At 46.9% G+C, this 15,604-nt stretch overlaps 1 protein-coding gene across 5 annotated transcripts in view; it reads left to right on the plus strand.

The window, feature by feature from the left end:
- The window catches only part of UBAC2 (UBA domain containing 2), a 189,865-nt gene continuing 174,261 nt past the window's right edge, over nucleotides 1–15,604 (plus strand). Inside the window, exons 1-2 of one of the 5 annotated variants that reach the window (XM_074021326.1) lie at nucleotides 3,404–3,567; nucleotides 4,982–5,061. Coding sequence is in view for 3 of the 5 variants with exons in the window: in XM_045377316.3 (XP_045233251.2) it covers nucleotides 3,397–3,814 (418 nt within the window). In the remaining 2 variants the exon portion in view is untranslated. Of the gene's footprint in view, nucleotides 158–2,722; nucleotides 3,200–3,392; nucleotides 3,815–4,981; nucleotides 5,062–15,604 lie in introns of those variants that run through there. The other 4 variants (XM_065533434.1, XM_074021327.1, XM_045377316.3 and 1 more) reach the window with 4 other exon arrangements.

Raw genomic sequence — 15,604 nt, forward strand, 5'->3', positions numbered from 1 at the left:
AGAAGACAAATCTGCAGCCACCAGTTAGCATGTTCAGGTCCTCGGGATGCAGAGTAGATGCACAATCAAGGTATGGATCACTGCAGATACTTACGAGCAGAGTCTGGATGCCATAACATCTTGCATTTAGTTGCAAAGAATATTTATAGAATTGAACGTAAGTGAAGGGTTTATGTTTTTTTAAGCTTTAGAGCACTTTTTAATTTCAGTTCTCAAACTTTTTGTCTTGGAATCCCTTTACTCTTAGAAATTATTAAGAACTACAGATCTTTAGTTTATGTGGGTTTATACCTATGAGTATTTACCATAGTAGGAATTGAAACTGAGAAATGTAAAAAAAATGAAGTTCGTTAAAAAAATAACAATAACATACCCATTACATATTAACATATCTAACATTTTTAATGCAAAATTACTCTATTTCCCCAAGCAACAAATTATTGGAAGAATAGCATGGCTTAACATTTTGGCAAATGTATGCATGTATGTATGTATTTATTTATTTTGAGATGGGGTCTCTCTCTGTCCCCCAGGATGGAGTGCAGTGGCCCAACCTTGGCTCACTGCAACCTCTGCCTCTGGGTTCAAGCTATTCTCATGCTTCAGCTTCCCGAGAAGCTGGAACTTCAGGTGTGCACCACCATACCCAGCTATTTTTTTTTTTTTGAGACGGAGTCTCACGCTGTTGCCCAGGCTGGAGTGCAGTGGCGCAATCTCGGGTCACTGCAAGCTCCGCCTCCCGGGTTCTCGCCATTCTCCTGCCTCAGCCTCCTGAGTAGCTGGGACTACAGGCGCCCGCCACCGCGCCCGGCTAATTTTTTGTATTTTTAGTAGAGACGGGGTTTCACTGTGGTCTCGATCTCCTGACCTTGTGATCCGCCCGCCTCGGCCTCCCAAAGTGCTGGGATTACAGGCTTGAGCCACCGCGCCCGGCCTTTTTTTTTTTTTTTTTGAGACGGAGTCTCGCTCTGTCACCCAGGCTGGAGCACCCAGCTATTTTTTGTACTTTTTGTAGAGACAGGGTTTCGCCATGTTGGCCAGGCTGGTCTCAAACTCTTGACCTCAAGTGAACCGTCTGCCTTAGCCTCCCAAAGTGCTGGAATTACAGGCCTAAGCCACTGTGTCTGGCAGGCAAATGTCTTGTTGAATAGAAAAGAGCTGGGTCCTCATATCTGCTTCTGCTTTCAGTTTGTGGCGATACATTGCTTTGGTTGACTCATATGAGGAAAACCTGGCCTCACCTAGATACACCCCGTGGTTGGAAAAGGAAGCATTTTAATACCCTTTCAGATGATACATTACTTTTTGATACTACACCATAACTTAGCAAGTGGTAGTTTCTTAAAGGTTAATTGCAATGAGGAATCTGAAACCATATGAATGAACATTTTGGACTGTTACACTAAAGTTTATTGGTGTATTTTACGGTTCAAATTGATCTTTTACCCACATAAGATTTCATAACATTATGCAACAGTCAACTGGAAAGTCCAGTTATGTAGCTCTGTACAGTGGTCCAACTGTACAGTGGAAAACTCCACCATATACTTGAGAGCAGAAAATAAAACTACTGTCTTAGCATTACTATGAAAGTAGTTTTGGACTTTGCATCCCCTTAATGGGTCAGGGTGTAGCCAATCAACAGCTTCTGCAAACATAAAGGACGTTTTGACTGTCGTTTTCCTGAAAAATAACTCAAACGAACCTAAAGGTCAATGTAAAATGTACTTCAAGACTGTGAAAATGGGCTGGGCTCACGCCTGTAATCCCAACACTTTGGGAGGCCGAGGCGGGCGGATCAAGAGGTCAGGAGGTCGAGAACAGCCTGACCAACATGGTGAAACCTCATCTCTACAAAAAATACGAAAAATAGCCAAGCGTGGTGTCAGGCGCCTGTAGTCCCAGCTACTTGGGAGGCTAAAGCAGGAGAATCGCTTGAACCGGGGAGGCAGAGGGTCTCCGTGAGCCGAGATCGCGCCACTGTACTCCAGCTGGGGGGAGAGAGGCTCCGTCTCAAAACAAACGAACAAAAAAAAGACTGAAAATGAACTTTACAAATAAAGCCTAAAGAAGCAAATAAAAGTCATACTTTTGCCTTCTAAAAATAATCAATGTTAACATTTTGGCCCACTGGAACCTCTCTTTGAGGGTAGGGACTGTTGATCTACGAATCTCAGATTTAGCACACTGGCTGGCACTTATGAGCACTGAAAAAGCTTTTTTTTTTTTTTTTTTTTTTAAAGTACTCCATAGCCCATCCCTTTCATTTAGCTGGGTAGTGTGGTCAATTTCCCCATAATATACATTCTTACATAATTGTATGTATTTCTGGGGTACAGTGTGATGTTTCCATACATAAACACATTGTGCAACGATCTAATCAGCGTAATTAGCACATCCATCACCGAAACACTTGTCATTTCTTTGTGGTGAGAACATTCAAAATCCTCTCTTCTAACTATTTTGAAGTTAACATTATTGTTGAGTATAGTCATCCAAATGTGCAAGAGAACACTAAAACGTATTCTTCCTAACTGTAACTTTGCGCCTGTTGACCAGCCTCTCCCCTTCCTCCCTCCCCACTAACTCTCCTCTGTACAAGAATCACTCTTTTACTCTACTTTTACGAGATCAACTTAAAAAAAAACTTTTTAAAACGACTGCATAATATGCTTTCATGCTCACACTCATTTAAAAACCGTGACTTTGGCTGAGTAACTTCATTCTTCTAGGGGAAAAAATTTAAATGGTCTGAGTACGGAAGCTCTCCGGGAAGCTCGCCAGGGCACAAGTGCTGGGTCGCTCCGCCGGGCTCGCCGCGCCGGGGACCCCCAGACACCCGCCACCACGGCGGGGAGGGCAGGGTGCTGACTCCTGGGGCCACGACACTCGGCTCCGGTGGTGGGGATTCCGCGCGGGACCCACGAGGGAACAAAGAGGCGGCTGGACGGCCCAGCTCTCCGCACCCGGAGGGACCTGTTCCACCTCTCCGGCTCCCGTACCCCTCCATCCGCATCTGAGTGACCAGATCCCACTGCAGTCAACAGCCCGCGGGGTAGCCAGCTTCGAGGGACCGCCCGGAAAGACACAACGCGCGGGGAAGGCGCCGGGCGTCCAGTCTCGGGAGAGATTAGAGATGGCGTTCCTGCCCAGCGCCGGCAATCCAGAGGAATCCGCGGCCATCGCGGATCCACTAGAGGTGAGGCGGCACTGAGCCCAAGTGTGAGGCTCCCGGGAGCTACGCCTCCGCTGCCCCAGTGCCACCCGTTTTTGCCTCAGGCGGCTCTGACCGCCATCGTTTCAACCTGGAGAGATGGGCCCTCCCCTACGGACGCACTTCCCTTCCCCGGCAGGAAGGAGGGTGCTGACCCAGGGGGCACACGCCCCTGGCTGCGCATGCGCCATTCATCCGCGGCGAGTGGCCTCGCGGAGCCGGATTCGTCGTTCCGCCGGGAGTGCGCCTGCGCGGTCGCCGGGGCTCCCACCTCAGCTTCCCCTCCCCCGGCCCCCTCGGGGGCTCCGAGCCCGGCGGGACCATGTTCACCAGCACCGGCTCCAGTGGGCTCTGTGAGTACCGGCCTCCGCCATTCTGGCTGCCCCCTGCACGCTACCCTGGGCACCTCATTGAGGAGGCGGGGGCAGCGGGGACCCTCGGGTTTGCCGGAGGTGGTGGGGCCGACCCTCCAGACTGGCGTCCGAACCCTGCTAGTTCCTGGTCTTGGGGGGGTCAGCGGAAACCGTCTCCATTTCGGCCTGGAGGGGCTAATGGGAACAAAGCCCCGCTGCCCGCCCGGACCCCACCTGGCGTCCCCAGGTGCGATGCCCAGGAGTCTCTTGGGGCCGCTGCAAGTGGGCAGGTGCCCTGGTGTTCTCGTGGGCCGGCCCCAGGCCCTTTGCGGCGCGTGTGCCGCGCTGAAGGAAGGGGCGGTCCCCCTCATCTTGCCCCATTCATTTAGGCTCCTGGGGGACCGAATTGACTCCCCCCGCCCCCACTTGGCAAAGTTCAGCCTCCGCTTTAGAAGCTGACCTCTCAGTTTCACTTGGATGTGTTTCTTCTCCAGTCTCCAAGAAGAGTTTTTAGACAAACAAACACTGATGAGAGTGCTTTCAAGTGGAGGGAAGTTAGGAAGTTGTGGCGAGGGAGCGCAGCTGTGCTGCTGGATGTTGCTGTTTTCTTGGCGTGTTAGCGGTGGTCAGCAGGTAGGGGGCGGAGAAGTGTTTTTACAGCCAGTTGAACGGCTTTTCTCACTGACACTGAGTGTGTGGAATTGACTTTGCGTACGGTAGACTGCGTGTTAACAGTTAGGCACGGGTACAGCAACGGAGAACTGCTCTAATTTTGCAATTGCTTGTCACTGTTCATACTCCGTGTGAAGTTAATGCTGCTGGAGGACAGAAACATCTGACATTTCCAAATATTAAAGATCTGTTGGGAATGTCATGAATCTTCTGAGAATACGTGTCTTGTCTTATAGTCTGACAGTAAGTTAGTATCAGAGCCACAGGCATGATTTTAAATCTTCCTCACTTCTCAATTTCTCAGGTTTTGAAGTGGTTTCAGTATTTATGATTCCTTTTGTTTCATAATTAATTTGATTTATGGCATCTTTCATGCATTGGTCCCAGAGTATGTTACAACTACTAACTAATCTTCCCCAGCCTGGCTTGGTGGCTCATGCTTGTAATCCCAGCACTTTGGGAGGCCAAGGCAGGCAGATCACCTGAGGTCAGGAGTTCGAGACCAGCCTGACTAACATGGAGAAACCCTATCTCTGCTAAAAATACAACATTAGCGGGGTGTGGTGGTGCATACCTGTAGTCCCAGCTACTCGGGAGGCTGAGACAGGAGAATTGCTTGAACTCGGGAGGCGGAGGTTGCAGTGGGCCAAGATTGCGCCATTGCACTCCAACCTGGGCAACAAGAGTGAAACTCCGTCTCAAAAAACAAAACAAAACTAATCTTCCCCAAACTACCCTGTAGATAAAGAGCGTTATGACTGTTGCTGAAGCTGACAGCTCAAGAAGGCGGTGTGGTTTTCCTGGGATCATACAGTGAGCCAGGTACTGGTGGTTATGAAATTAATGGTAGAATTATTCAATTTCTGTTGTTCTTTAGCATTTAGATCTATTCTTGCTAGCCAAAGTACATAGAAAAAATTTGAAGGGCAAGAGAAATCTGTTATTGGTTGCTGTACTATATTAGCCATGAGATTATATTGGCCAAGTGTATTCAAATTTGATACAGGGCGACTGTGGGGAAGATAATATTTTATTATCTATGGCGCATGGTGGTGAGTGTTGAATTCTAGGAATCAAACTGTTGCCCAGGGAGAGACCTAGGCCCAGAGCCCCTCTGCAGCTGTCTTGGCCTGTTTCTAAAATTAAGTGCCTCTGCAGTGTAAGAGTTGTTGGGATGGCCGTTCCTCAGAAGGCTGTGTCTTACATGCTCGTTTTACAAACATTTTGGGCATCTCCTCTGGGCAATGAACTGGGCTAGGTGCTGGGAATGCAGCAATGAGCAGGTCCTGGTCTCAGTGCTTATGGTGCTGACGGAGCTTGGGCACAGTTTTCCAGGACTGGTCATTAGAAAAGGCTGTGTGTCAGCTTTAACATTTTTCTCTGGAGAAGCTACCCACTGAGGGGGAAGTGATTTCCTTCGTTTTATTTATTTATTTATTGAGATGGAGTCTCACTCTGTCACCCAGGCTGGAGTGCAGTGGCAGATCTCGGCTCACTGCAACCTCCACCTCCCGGGTTCAAGCGATTCTTCCCCCTCAGCCTCCAAAGTAGCTGGGATTACAGGTGCCCACCATCACACCTGACTATTTTTGTATTTTTAGTAGAGACGGGGTTTTGCCGTGTTGACCAGGCTGGTCTTGAACTCCTGACCTCAAGTGATCCTCCCTCCTCGACCTCCCAAAGTGCTGGGATTACAGACGTGAGCCACTGCCCATGATTTCCTTTAGATAAGTTGAGGGACCCTTTAGCAAATCAAAATTCTGATCCTGAGTAAGAATCTGAAAGAAGGATGACACGTGTGCCTATCCCCACCCCCATGGGTGGTGAATAACAGTCCCTTTCCAGGGAGAAATCCCTGACATTTCCTGCCACCTGCATGTTTCTAACGTTTTGTGGTTAGTAGATAATAGTGATTTAGTGTTAAACTTGCCTTTCTCTCTCAGCCATTCAACAAGTGTCTGTTGAGTACCCATAGCAGCCACACATTGTTGATATACAGAGGATAAAGTAATAAGCAGGATAAAGGAGACCAGCATCAAACAGGTCAGTGTGATTCACATAGTGACAAGTGACATGAAGACAATGAAAGGGTAACTGCAAACACCGAAGTTATGGTGGAGGACCACTTTAGCACGCATGATCATGGAGGGTAGCTGGGAAGGTGACGCTGAGCTGAGGCCCAGATGGTGTGAAGGGGCCAGCCATATTAGAGTTTGTTGAAAACTCTTCATTTTGAAGAAAGGGGACAGCAATACAGTTGAAAACACCCTGCTGTGGCTGTTTCAAGTGCTTGAAACTGTATTGCTGTCTGCCCAGTCACGTAATTATGACCGGGTAACGCTGCGTAGGATTTTTTTTTTTTTTTTTTTTTTTTTGGCGGAGTCTCGCTCTGTGGCCCAGGCTGGAGTGCAGTGGCCGGATCTCAGCTCACTGCAAGCTCCGCCTCCCGGGTTCACGCCATTCTCCTGCCTCAGCCTCCCGAGTAGCTGGGACTACAGGCGCCGGCTACCTCGCCCGGCTAGTTTTTTGTATTTTTTAGTAGAGACGGGGTTTCACTATGTTAGCCAGGATGGTCTTGATCTCCTGACCTCGTGATCCGCCCGTCTCGGCCTCCCAAAGTGCTGGGATTACAGGCTTGAGCCACCGCGCCCGGCCCTAACACTGCGTAGGATTAGTGATCATGACTTATTTTAGATTCCTTACTTATAGACCAGTGCTGTCATTCAGCTCTATGTTGAGTAATATGTGTATCATTTACTGCATTTATTAATAAGCTCCTGTTTACCTCACAGTATGTTCACTGTGTAATGATGGACTCAGCCAACATTAATTGCATGCCTAATATTTTCCAGATATAGTTCCCACTCTCAAGGAGTTCAGTGTCTATTGGGGCAAAACTTTTTTGAAAAGAACGTCTGTGCTCGGTGCTGTGGGTTTATTGCAGGGGGTGGGCTGGTTGTGGGGAGGCACAGTTAAGGAAGACTTCCCAATGTAGCAATATTTGGACTGACTTTGCAGAGTTTGGCAGGCATCATAGTGTGGAGAAGGCCTCTGGGAGGGACAGAGACTGGACAGGGCTTGGCAAAGAGGCAGGAGGGAATGAATTAGGGGTGGTTATGGCTGGAGTGAGCAGTTCCTAAGAGGTGTGTGGTGAAGTCTTTCAGGGAACAGTGGAAGGTGAGACAAGAACTAGGGACAGAACTTGTGAACATTTTAAACTTTAAAGAGGGAGAAGAGTAGGTGCCAGGGAAGAAAACTGAGGAATGGCCAAGGAAGTAGGGGGACACCCGGGAGGAGAGAATTTCAGGGAAGAGTGGCTGATAGCATTACACGCTGCAGAGATTTTCAAAACAGGCCTGAAGTGCGACCTGTGGGAAAGAAAGAGGCCCCCCAGAACCTTTCCAGAATAGTTGGGGAGAGAATTCAGATTATAATTAGCTGAGAAATGAGTGGGATGTAAATGGGAGACAGTGAGCTTGGAAAGTGCTTCCAGGATCTCAGTTCTGAGAATCAAGAGAGTGAGTTGTGGTCAGAGGTGGCCGCAGGTGTAAGGGGGAGTTTCCTTTTTTTTTTTTTTTTTTTTTGCGATGGAGTCTTGCTCTGTCACCAGGCTGGAGTGCAGTGGTGTGATCTCGGCTCACTCCAACCTCTGCATCCTGGGTTCAAGCGATTCTTCTGCCTCAGCCTCCCAAGTAGCAGGCACTACAGGTGTGCGATACCACACCTGGCTAATTTTTGTATTTTTAGCAGAGATGGGGTTTCATCATGTTGGCCAGGTTGGTCTCGATCTCCTGATCTCGTGATCCGCCTGCCTCGGCCTCCCAAAGTGTTGGGACTATAGACGTGAACCACTGCGCCAGGCTGGGGGAGTTTCTTTAAGTGGAGAGGAGGCTTAGCATGTTTAAAAGGTGTTGGGAAAAACCCAGTGGGAAGGGTGTGGGTGAAGATACAGACAAGAATGAGTGATAGACCTGAGTTGTGAGGAGGTGAGGATCTGGGGCCCAGGGCAGGTGTACTTCTCATTGCTGTGGGAGGGAAGAGGAGGGGTTACTTTTGGTCATGGAGCAGTGGTTCTCAAATGCTGCTCCTGTACCAGCTGCAAACAAAAATCAATCACGGTGTTTTCTGAATGCACACCTTCCTGGTTCTCCTCCCCAGAGGGTGAGATTCAGAAGAGTTAGCGTGAGTGTCAGAAACCTGTTATTTTTTGTTTTAAGAAATGTGTATTTTTAAAGCCTCCTCGTCCCCCCGACCCTAGGACATTTTAGTGGACAAACAGATTGAGATGGAGGCAGGAGGGAAACCATAGGCAGGGCTGAGAGAACGGAGTCTGATGGGCTGATGAGAGAAGATAGAAGGATTCTAAAGATGTGTATTCTGGTAGGTTGTGTCAATAAAGCAGATTGGATCTGGGGAGAGGGAGGAGTTGAAGTTGACTCTGCTTTACCTCTTGGGCAGCTGGATGGATAGATAAAGTTCCCAGTCACTACAGAGGGAATGTAGAGAAGCAGGAGCTCCTTTCGGGGGAAGATGAGTTTAGCTTTGGACCTGTGCAGTGTTGAGGGGTTTGCAGAGTCCAGTCAGAGGTACTCGGGACACCTGGGGAAAGAAATCCAGAGCTGGATTGGATTGGACATGAGTAGGTGAGAGTTAGGTTGTGGGTGTGAGTGAGGACTCCAGAGGTGGGGGGACAGTTGGAAGCTGAGGACAGATCTTCAGGCCATTCCAGTATGTAAGGGATGCATAGAGAAAGGGGAGGCAGAAAGTAGGCAGGCTGGGGGCTTCTGTAGGCGAAGCTGTGTCTCCTCCCCTAGTCCAGTGGATGGATGTGCCCTCTTCCACGGAAGTGCTCATCCCACAGCTGCTTCCCTGGCTCTGCTTGCCACTGTTTCTCTGCTTGCCAGCCTTTGATCCCTCCTTGTCTCCAGTGTATCAGCCCATTTGTGGCATCTCTTTCTTCATATCTAGTCTGGAACCTGTAGTTCATTACCAGAGCTATGGTCTCATCCAGACTCTCAGAGACCTGGCACATCTGTTCTGCGGTGCTCATTGAGTAAGACCCTAACTTCGTATTGATTTATGGAGTCAAGTCTGGGCCCTTGGCACCGTTTCTCAGCTAAGTTTCTGGTATTCAATTCTCAACTAAGTTTCTGGGATTCAGTCATCTCCTTATGCTACCTCCATTTTGTCCCTGGCTCAAGGCTGTTCTCAGTCTCTCCCCATCTCTTCACCCCCCCATCTCACTCTTCACCCATCCAAAAAATTGGGGCCATCACCTGGGTGCTCCTTCTACTTCCTGCTCCCTCTCCCTGACTTGTTTCTGTCCACACTCAGCTTTGTTCCTTTCCTCCAATCCAGAAGAATGAAGCAGCCTCCTCCTGAGGCCCACCCGCCACCGATTCTGAGCTCTTTCCTGTCTTTTCTAGCACTACTCCTGCTTCTTTACCTTCATTTTCTCTCCTGCAGGAATGAGCCTGGCATGTGGTTACAGCTGATGCTTTCTCCAGCGGGTGCCTTAGTGGCACCCCCTCCCTGAGTTGGGAGCCTCTGCCTGCTGCTGCGTTGACCTGGGGGGATGCATCCTTATTTGGTGAGAGGGCATAGTATAGAGATGTAGCACACAGGCCTGGAAGTGAGACTGCCTGTACTTCAGATGCTTTCTTGATGGGTAGGAGGATCAGAAAAGTTAATGTGTGTGGAGCTGCTAGAATTTTGCCATAGTAACTACTCAGGTGTAAGTAGTATTAACTGGATCCTTCTTCTGAGTCTATTCTTAAAAATACAAAAGTACAACCCATCCAACAACTCTAGCGTGTGCCTTCCCAACTGCTGACCACCTTCTTTCCAGCTCTTGAAAGGTGATCTTCCCTTATTTTTTCCCCCTTCTCACTTCCCTTCACTTTTTAGCCTTGTGCCATTAGTCTGCTACTCTTCGATGGCGGGGCCCTGTTCTGCTCCGCTGTACCACTGAGCTGCTCTGAGTGAAACTCTTATTTGATCCAAAACATTTGGTAAGGAGCCTTGGGTCAGATGCAGTTAGAGAAGTTTGATGAGCCTAAGGTCCACTGGTATCAGCCCATGGTGTGGACATTTGTCTCACTGTAGAGCTGGGTGAGCCCTCAGGACTGGTAGGGTCATTCGAGGCCTGCACTCTCCACCTTCGTTCCAGCTTAGGATCCTGCCTTTGGAACCTGAATACCCTGTCCCCTGCATACTGCTGAATTGGACACCAACGTTGACTCCTTTTTTTTGTGTTCTCATGAAGGAGCAAACCATGTTCCTACTGACATTGTTTCTTAAGTATGCATTCAGTGTGGGAGATGATCCAAATAAATCTTTATTTTTGCCTCTCACTGTCTCTTTTTTTTTTTTTTTTTTTTTTGAGATGGAGTTTCGCTCTTGTTGCCCAGGCTGGAGTGCAATGGCGTGATCTTGGCTCACTGCAGCCTCCACCTCCTGGGTTTGAGCGATTCTCATGCCTCAGCCCCCCAAGTAGCTGGGATTACAGGCATGCACCAATACACCTGGCTAATTTTGTATTTTTGGTAGAGATGGGGTTTCATGTTGGTCAGGCTGGCCTCGAACTCCTGACCTCAGGTGATCTGCCTGCCTCTGCCTCCCAGAGTGTTGGGATTACAGGCGTGAGTCACCATGCCTGGCCTTCACAGTCTCTTTAAAACACACTCAGTTGGGGAACTGTTTGCTTTTCTGAAAAGCTATCAGGCCTTGTGACTTACCCTTTATGCTTTCATTCACTGATTCAGCAGATACTTCCTGAGCACTCTGTGGGCCAGCCGGTCTCCTAGGTTCTCAGGATTCAATAGGAAGTAAAAGGCCACATGTGCGTTTAAGTGGTGATGATCTTAGGTGATAGAAGTCTTGAAATGTAGGCTCTATTTAAAAATTAAAAGTGTCCAGTTCAATATGTTAATCAACACTTCAATCTTCATTCAAAGATAAGACTTTCCCCCCCTTTTTTTTTCCCAGTTAAGACTTGTAGTTGGCAACCATCTCTGTCAGAAAAAGCAGTGTGACAGGCTTCTGGTGCGTTCGGCTCCTCTCTGTCCCTCAGATTTCTTGTGTCTGACTTCACTAGGCTCTGGATTGAGTGGAATAGGAGGAGGAAGGAGTGGTGAGGCGCTCAGATTGTTCTTCTATGGCTCCCTGAGCCTCACACGTGGTTAAAGCCGACCCTGTGTCCTGCAGGAGCTTCAGTGGGCTCTTCAGAGACTCCTGACTTCTATCCCTGCTGCCTCCTTGACCTGGGGGTTTGCATCTTTATTTTGGTCGATTTATTTTGGCCAGTTTATTTTGGTGACTCCTCAGCACCTAGGAACTTAGATCCCCCTAGAGTTTCCTCCTGCTGGAGTTCTTTTGGCCTGCTTGGGGGCACTGTTGTTTGAACCCAAGAAGACCCTCTGCTGACTCTCACGCACAGCCTGGCTGGTACTGCCTGCTCCTTGCCCTGGTCGTGCACATGGGTCCCAGTGCTCAGCACAGCTTCCCCGGCTCTCTAGATTTCCCGGGTTGGAGATCCACTGTATCCTTGCTGGTCACAGATTTAGTGCATGAAATAGGCCATTGAACCACGACCTCAGCTTGGTATGAAAGTGTGGCTGTACTCACAGGCACTCAAGGGTTCACTTCACAAAGCCCCCGCCTCCTGTCCTGTCTTCATGGGAGGGAACCCTCACATTCCACTGTCTGTAGCCCTGACCTGGCTGAGAGGACTGTGGGACTCAGGGGACTGCCTTGCAGTCACTCTTGGAAAGTTCTGCATATGGAGCCTCCCTTTGGTGGCAGCAGCCCTTCTCTTTTGGTACCTTAGTGGAAACTCCTGTTTTATCATCTTGTTTTGGTTGCTTTTCTGTTTTGTGGGCCAGGAACTGTTTGACTCTCTTCTTTAAGGCAGGCTTTAGCGTTTATACTTTTCTGCTGTAACCAGGCCTGGGTTGCCCAAACCTGAACAGCTCATTTACTCTTGGGGATACACTCTTCCCCACCTGTCTTAAGATTTTGGGAACTGTATTATTGAAACTTCCGAGGAATATACTCTTCATAAATTTTAGCAGCCGGGCACAGTGGCTCACACCTGTAATCCCAGCACTTTGGGAGGCTAAGGCGTGTGGATCACCTGAGGCCAGGAGTTCAAGACCAGCCTGGCCAACATGTTGAAACCCCATCTCTACTAAAAATACAAAATTAGCCAGGCGTGGTGGTTGGCTCCTGTAATCCCAGCTGCTCGGGAGGCTTAGGCAGGGAGAATCGCTTGAACCCGGGAGGTGGAGGTTGCAGTGAGCTGAGATCGCACCTCAGCCTGGGTGCGAGACTCTGTCTCAAACAAACAAACAAACAAACAAAATTTAGCTAAAAAGGAAAACTAGGCATTAACTGTGGAGGGACAAGCTTAAGAGAGGATGCTTTAAAAGATGTTTCTTTTTGTCATAAAAGTAACATTAACCACACTATAGGAAGTTTGGAAAATAGAGAAAATCCAGTCTTAGCGTTTAATTTAATTTCTTCATCTTTTCTTTTTCTCTACACTTATGTTCTTGTTTTAAAATAACTGAGTTTGTTATAAAATGAGTACATGTTCATCAGAGACAATTCTGCGATGCAGGAAAGGAGTTCAGTGCAGTGCAGGAAAGCACTAGGAAGAAATAAAATGGCATTTATTGATATTTTGGTGTTTCTGCTGTTTTTCCGTACAAAAATTAGTATCTAAATAAATAGGTAAAAATAAATTTATCTCAATACTATTTTCTTACTTGCTTCTATTCCACCCAACAGAGTCTTTTAAAATGTAATCATAATGACCATGTATGCGCTCCACTTTTTTCTTTTTCTTTGAGACGGAGTTTCACTCCTGTTGCCCAGGCTGGAGTGCAGTGGTGCGATCTCAGCTTGCTGCAACCTCCGCCTCCCAGGTTCAAGCGATTCTCCTGCCTCAGGCTCCCGAGTAGCTGGGATTACAGGCATGTGCCATCACGCCCAGCTAATTTTGTGTTTTTAGTAGAGATGGGGTTTCTCCATTGGTCTCGAACTCCCGACCTCAGGTGATCCGCCCGCCTTGGGCTCCTAAAGTGCTCGAATTACAGGCATGAACCACCACGCCTGACCTATTTTTGTATTTTTAGTAGAGACGGGGTTTCACCTTGTTGACTAGGCTGGTCTTGAACTCTTGACCTCAGGTGATCCACCCACCTCGGCCTCCCAAAGTGCTGGGATTATAGGCGTGAGCCACCACGCCGGGCCCCGCTTTTTCCCTTTGTCATAAGCGTTCCCCTCGGATGCTGTGCTTGCAGAATTAGGTTGTTTCTCCCCTTTTTATTTCATTTTATTTTATTGTAGTAATGCTGAGAGCATCTTAACTTTCAGATACTCGTAGAAGTGAAAGAAGGTTGAATAAAGTGTATTCTCGTATAACTTTTAGTACATAAGTACATACGGCCAAATTCCAATCCCAAAGGGTAGTACCAATTTCAACTCCACCAGCAATTTAAGGGAGAAAAGGTTGCTTTTCTTAAGTTATTACAGTTCGTTTTCACAGTAGCCCTATGAGGATAGGTATTGTTATTTTTCCCCTCCACAAACGAGTCTTTTCAGGCTCAGAAAATAATTTTTCCAAGACCGCATAGCTAGTAGTATGTGGAAGAGCTGAGATTTGACTCCAATTTGCTTGCTTCCAAAGCCTGTACTTTCTACTGTATCATACAGTGAAAATTTAGTCCCTTTAGTAGAAAATGGCAATGGCAATATGACTTGTTAAGCCTTAGGACAAACATCTGGGAAACAGAATCATTATTTAAACAAGGCTGCTAAATGTCTACATAGTTCTTACACCTTTTCAATCAGTGACTAGTAAGTGTGAGTTATTTTTGGTTTTACTGATAAAATACTATGTGCTAGGCACTGTTCTAAGCAGCTTACATATATTGACTCACTTAATTCTCAGAACAGCCCTGTGAGGTAGACAGTTATCCTCCCCAATTGCAGCTGAGGAAACTGAGGCACAGACATTTAAGTAACTTTCCTACTGAGGAGCAGGACTAGGATTTGAACCCAGATGATCTGGCTCCCTATTCTGTGTTGCTCACTACTGCTTCTCAGCCTTAAAGAAGTTTATCTCCGTGTGTCTCCCAACCACTGGAATCGTCTTAGGCGAGTGATGTAAATAGTAGCTCAGGTTAGTGTAGAGCTTGAGTCTCAGTCATTGGAAACTGCATCATTGTGTCCTGGCAATGTGCTTTTCCCTCCTCCCCTTGGGACCATGGCAGCTGCCTTCCTGGGCTCTACCATGCTCCTTCTCCTGGCTGCCAGTGCACCAGTCTCCTCTCCCCACATCAGAACCAAGATCCAGTTTACCTTTGGTAAATATGTTATATGTCCTAATTAGGATCTTTTGTAGCAGTTAGTGCTCTACAGTTGTTTTTATTTGTGTATCCTCTGTTTTTCTCTTCCCTTATTAAGTCATCTTTTCCAACTTTTTCCATTCTCAATCTGTCTCAATATCAGTTTTAGTAATGTAGGTGGAACCTATCTTACATCAAGAAATTTTAAAATTGGCATTTTTATAGCATTTTAATAAGTGAAACTTGCTAAAGCATATCTCATCAATAATTTAGCATTTTTGAAGTGTGCTTTGTGAAACGATACTATGAGGAGCTCCTGAAGTTTTAACCCTCATTTAAATTGTGAGTATAAATGAGAATTATAAAGTAATCCTTATTTAAATCATGATCTTCCCCCCAGATTTTTCCCTAAGGCTTTCTAAGTTACATTGCCATTGTTTTCAGTCATTTCCCAGAATTTAGTCCCTTCGGTGGACATGATACAATGGGAAGAGCATGACACTCATCTTTGGAAAGGGTTCTGTAGCCAAGTTAGGTTGGGTATGTTGTTGGCCATACTGTTTTTTGACAATGACAATGCAGATTGACACTTCAAAGACCCTTTGCAGCCCTGCAACAGAGAAATCTGTTTGACTTTATTAACTCTGTTTCTAAGATTTATTGGGGGAAATAAAATACAGGGAACAAACATAAATTTGCATTTCATTGTACTGCCCAGATTTGATCATTATTTCTGTATTGTTGTTGTATAATTTTTTTTCTCCTTTATGTGTGCATGTAAATACACATTTTTAAAGGAAAAGTCAGCCTATCTACAGTTTCATATTCTGCTTTTTTCATTTACTCTTTTTGAATGAATTCACTCCATGTCATTAAGTAATCTTCAAGCCAGCTTTTACCATTATCTTTGTTTTGCCTTATTACAAAACTGAAACATGTTGAAAAAGTTCAAAAATTATACAAATATTGTATGTAGTGTAGAAAGGACTACTCCCACATAATGACTCCCACAC

This window comes from Macaca fascicularis, chromosome 17, assembly GCF_037993035.2.
Source record: "Macaca fascicularis isolate 582-1 chromosome 17, T2T-MFA8v1.1".
NCBI lineage: Eukaryota > Metazoa > Chordata > Mammalia > Primates > Cercopithecidae > Macaca > Macaca fascicularis.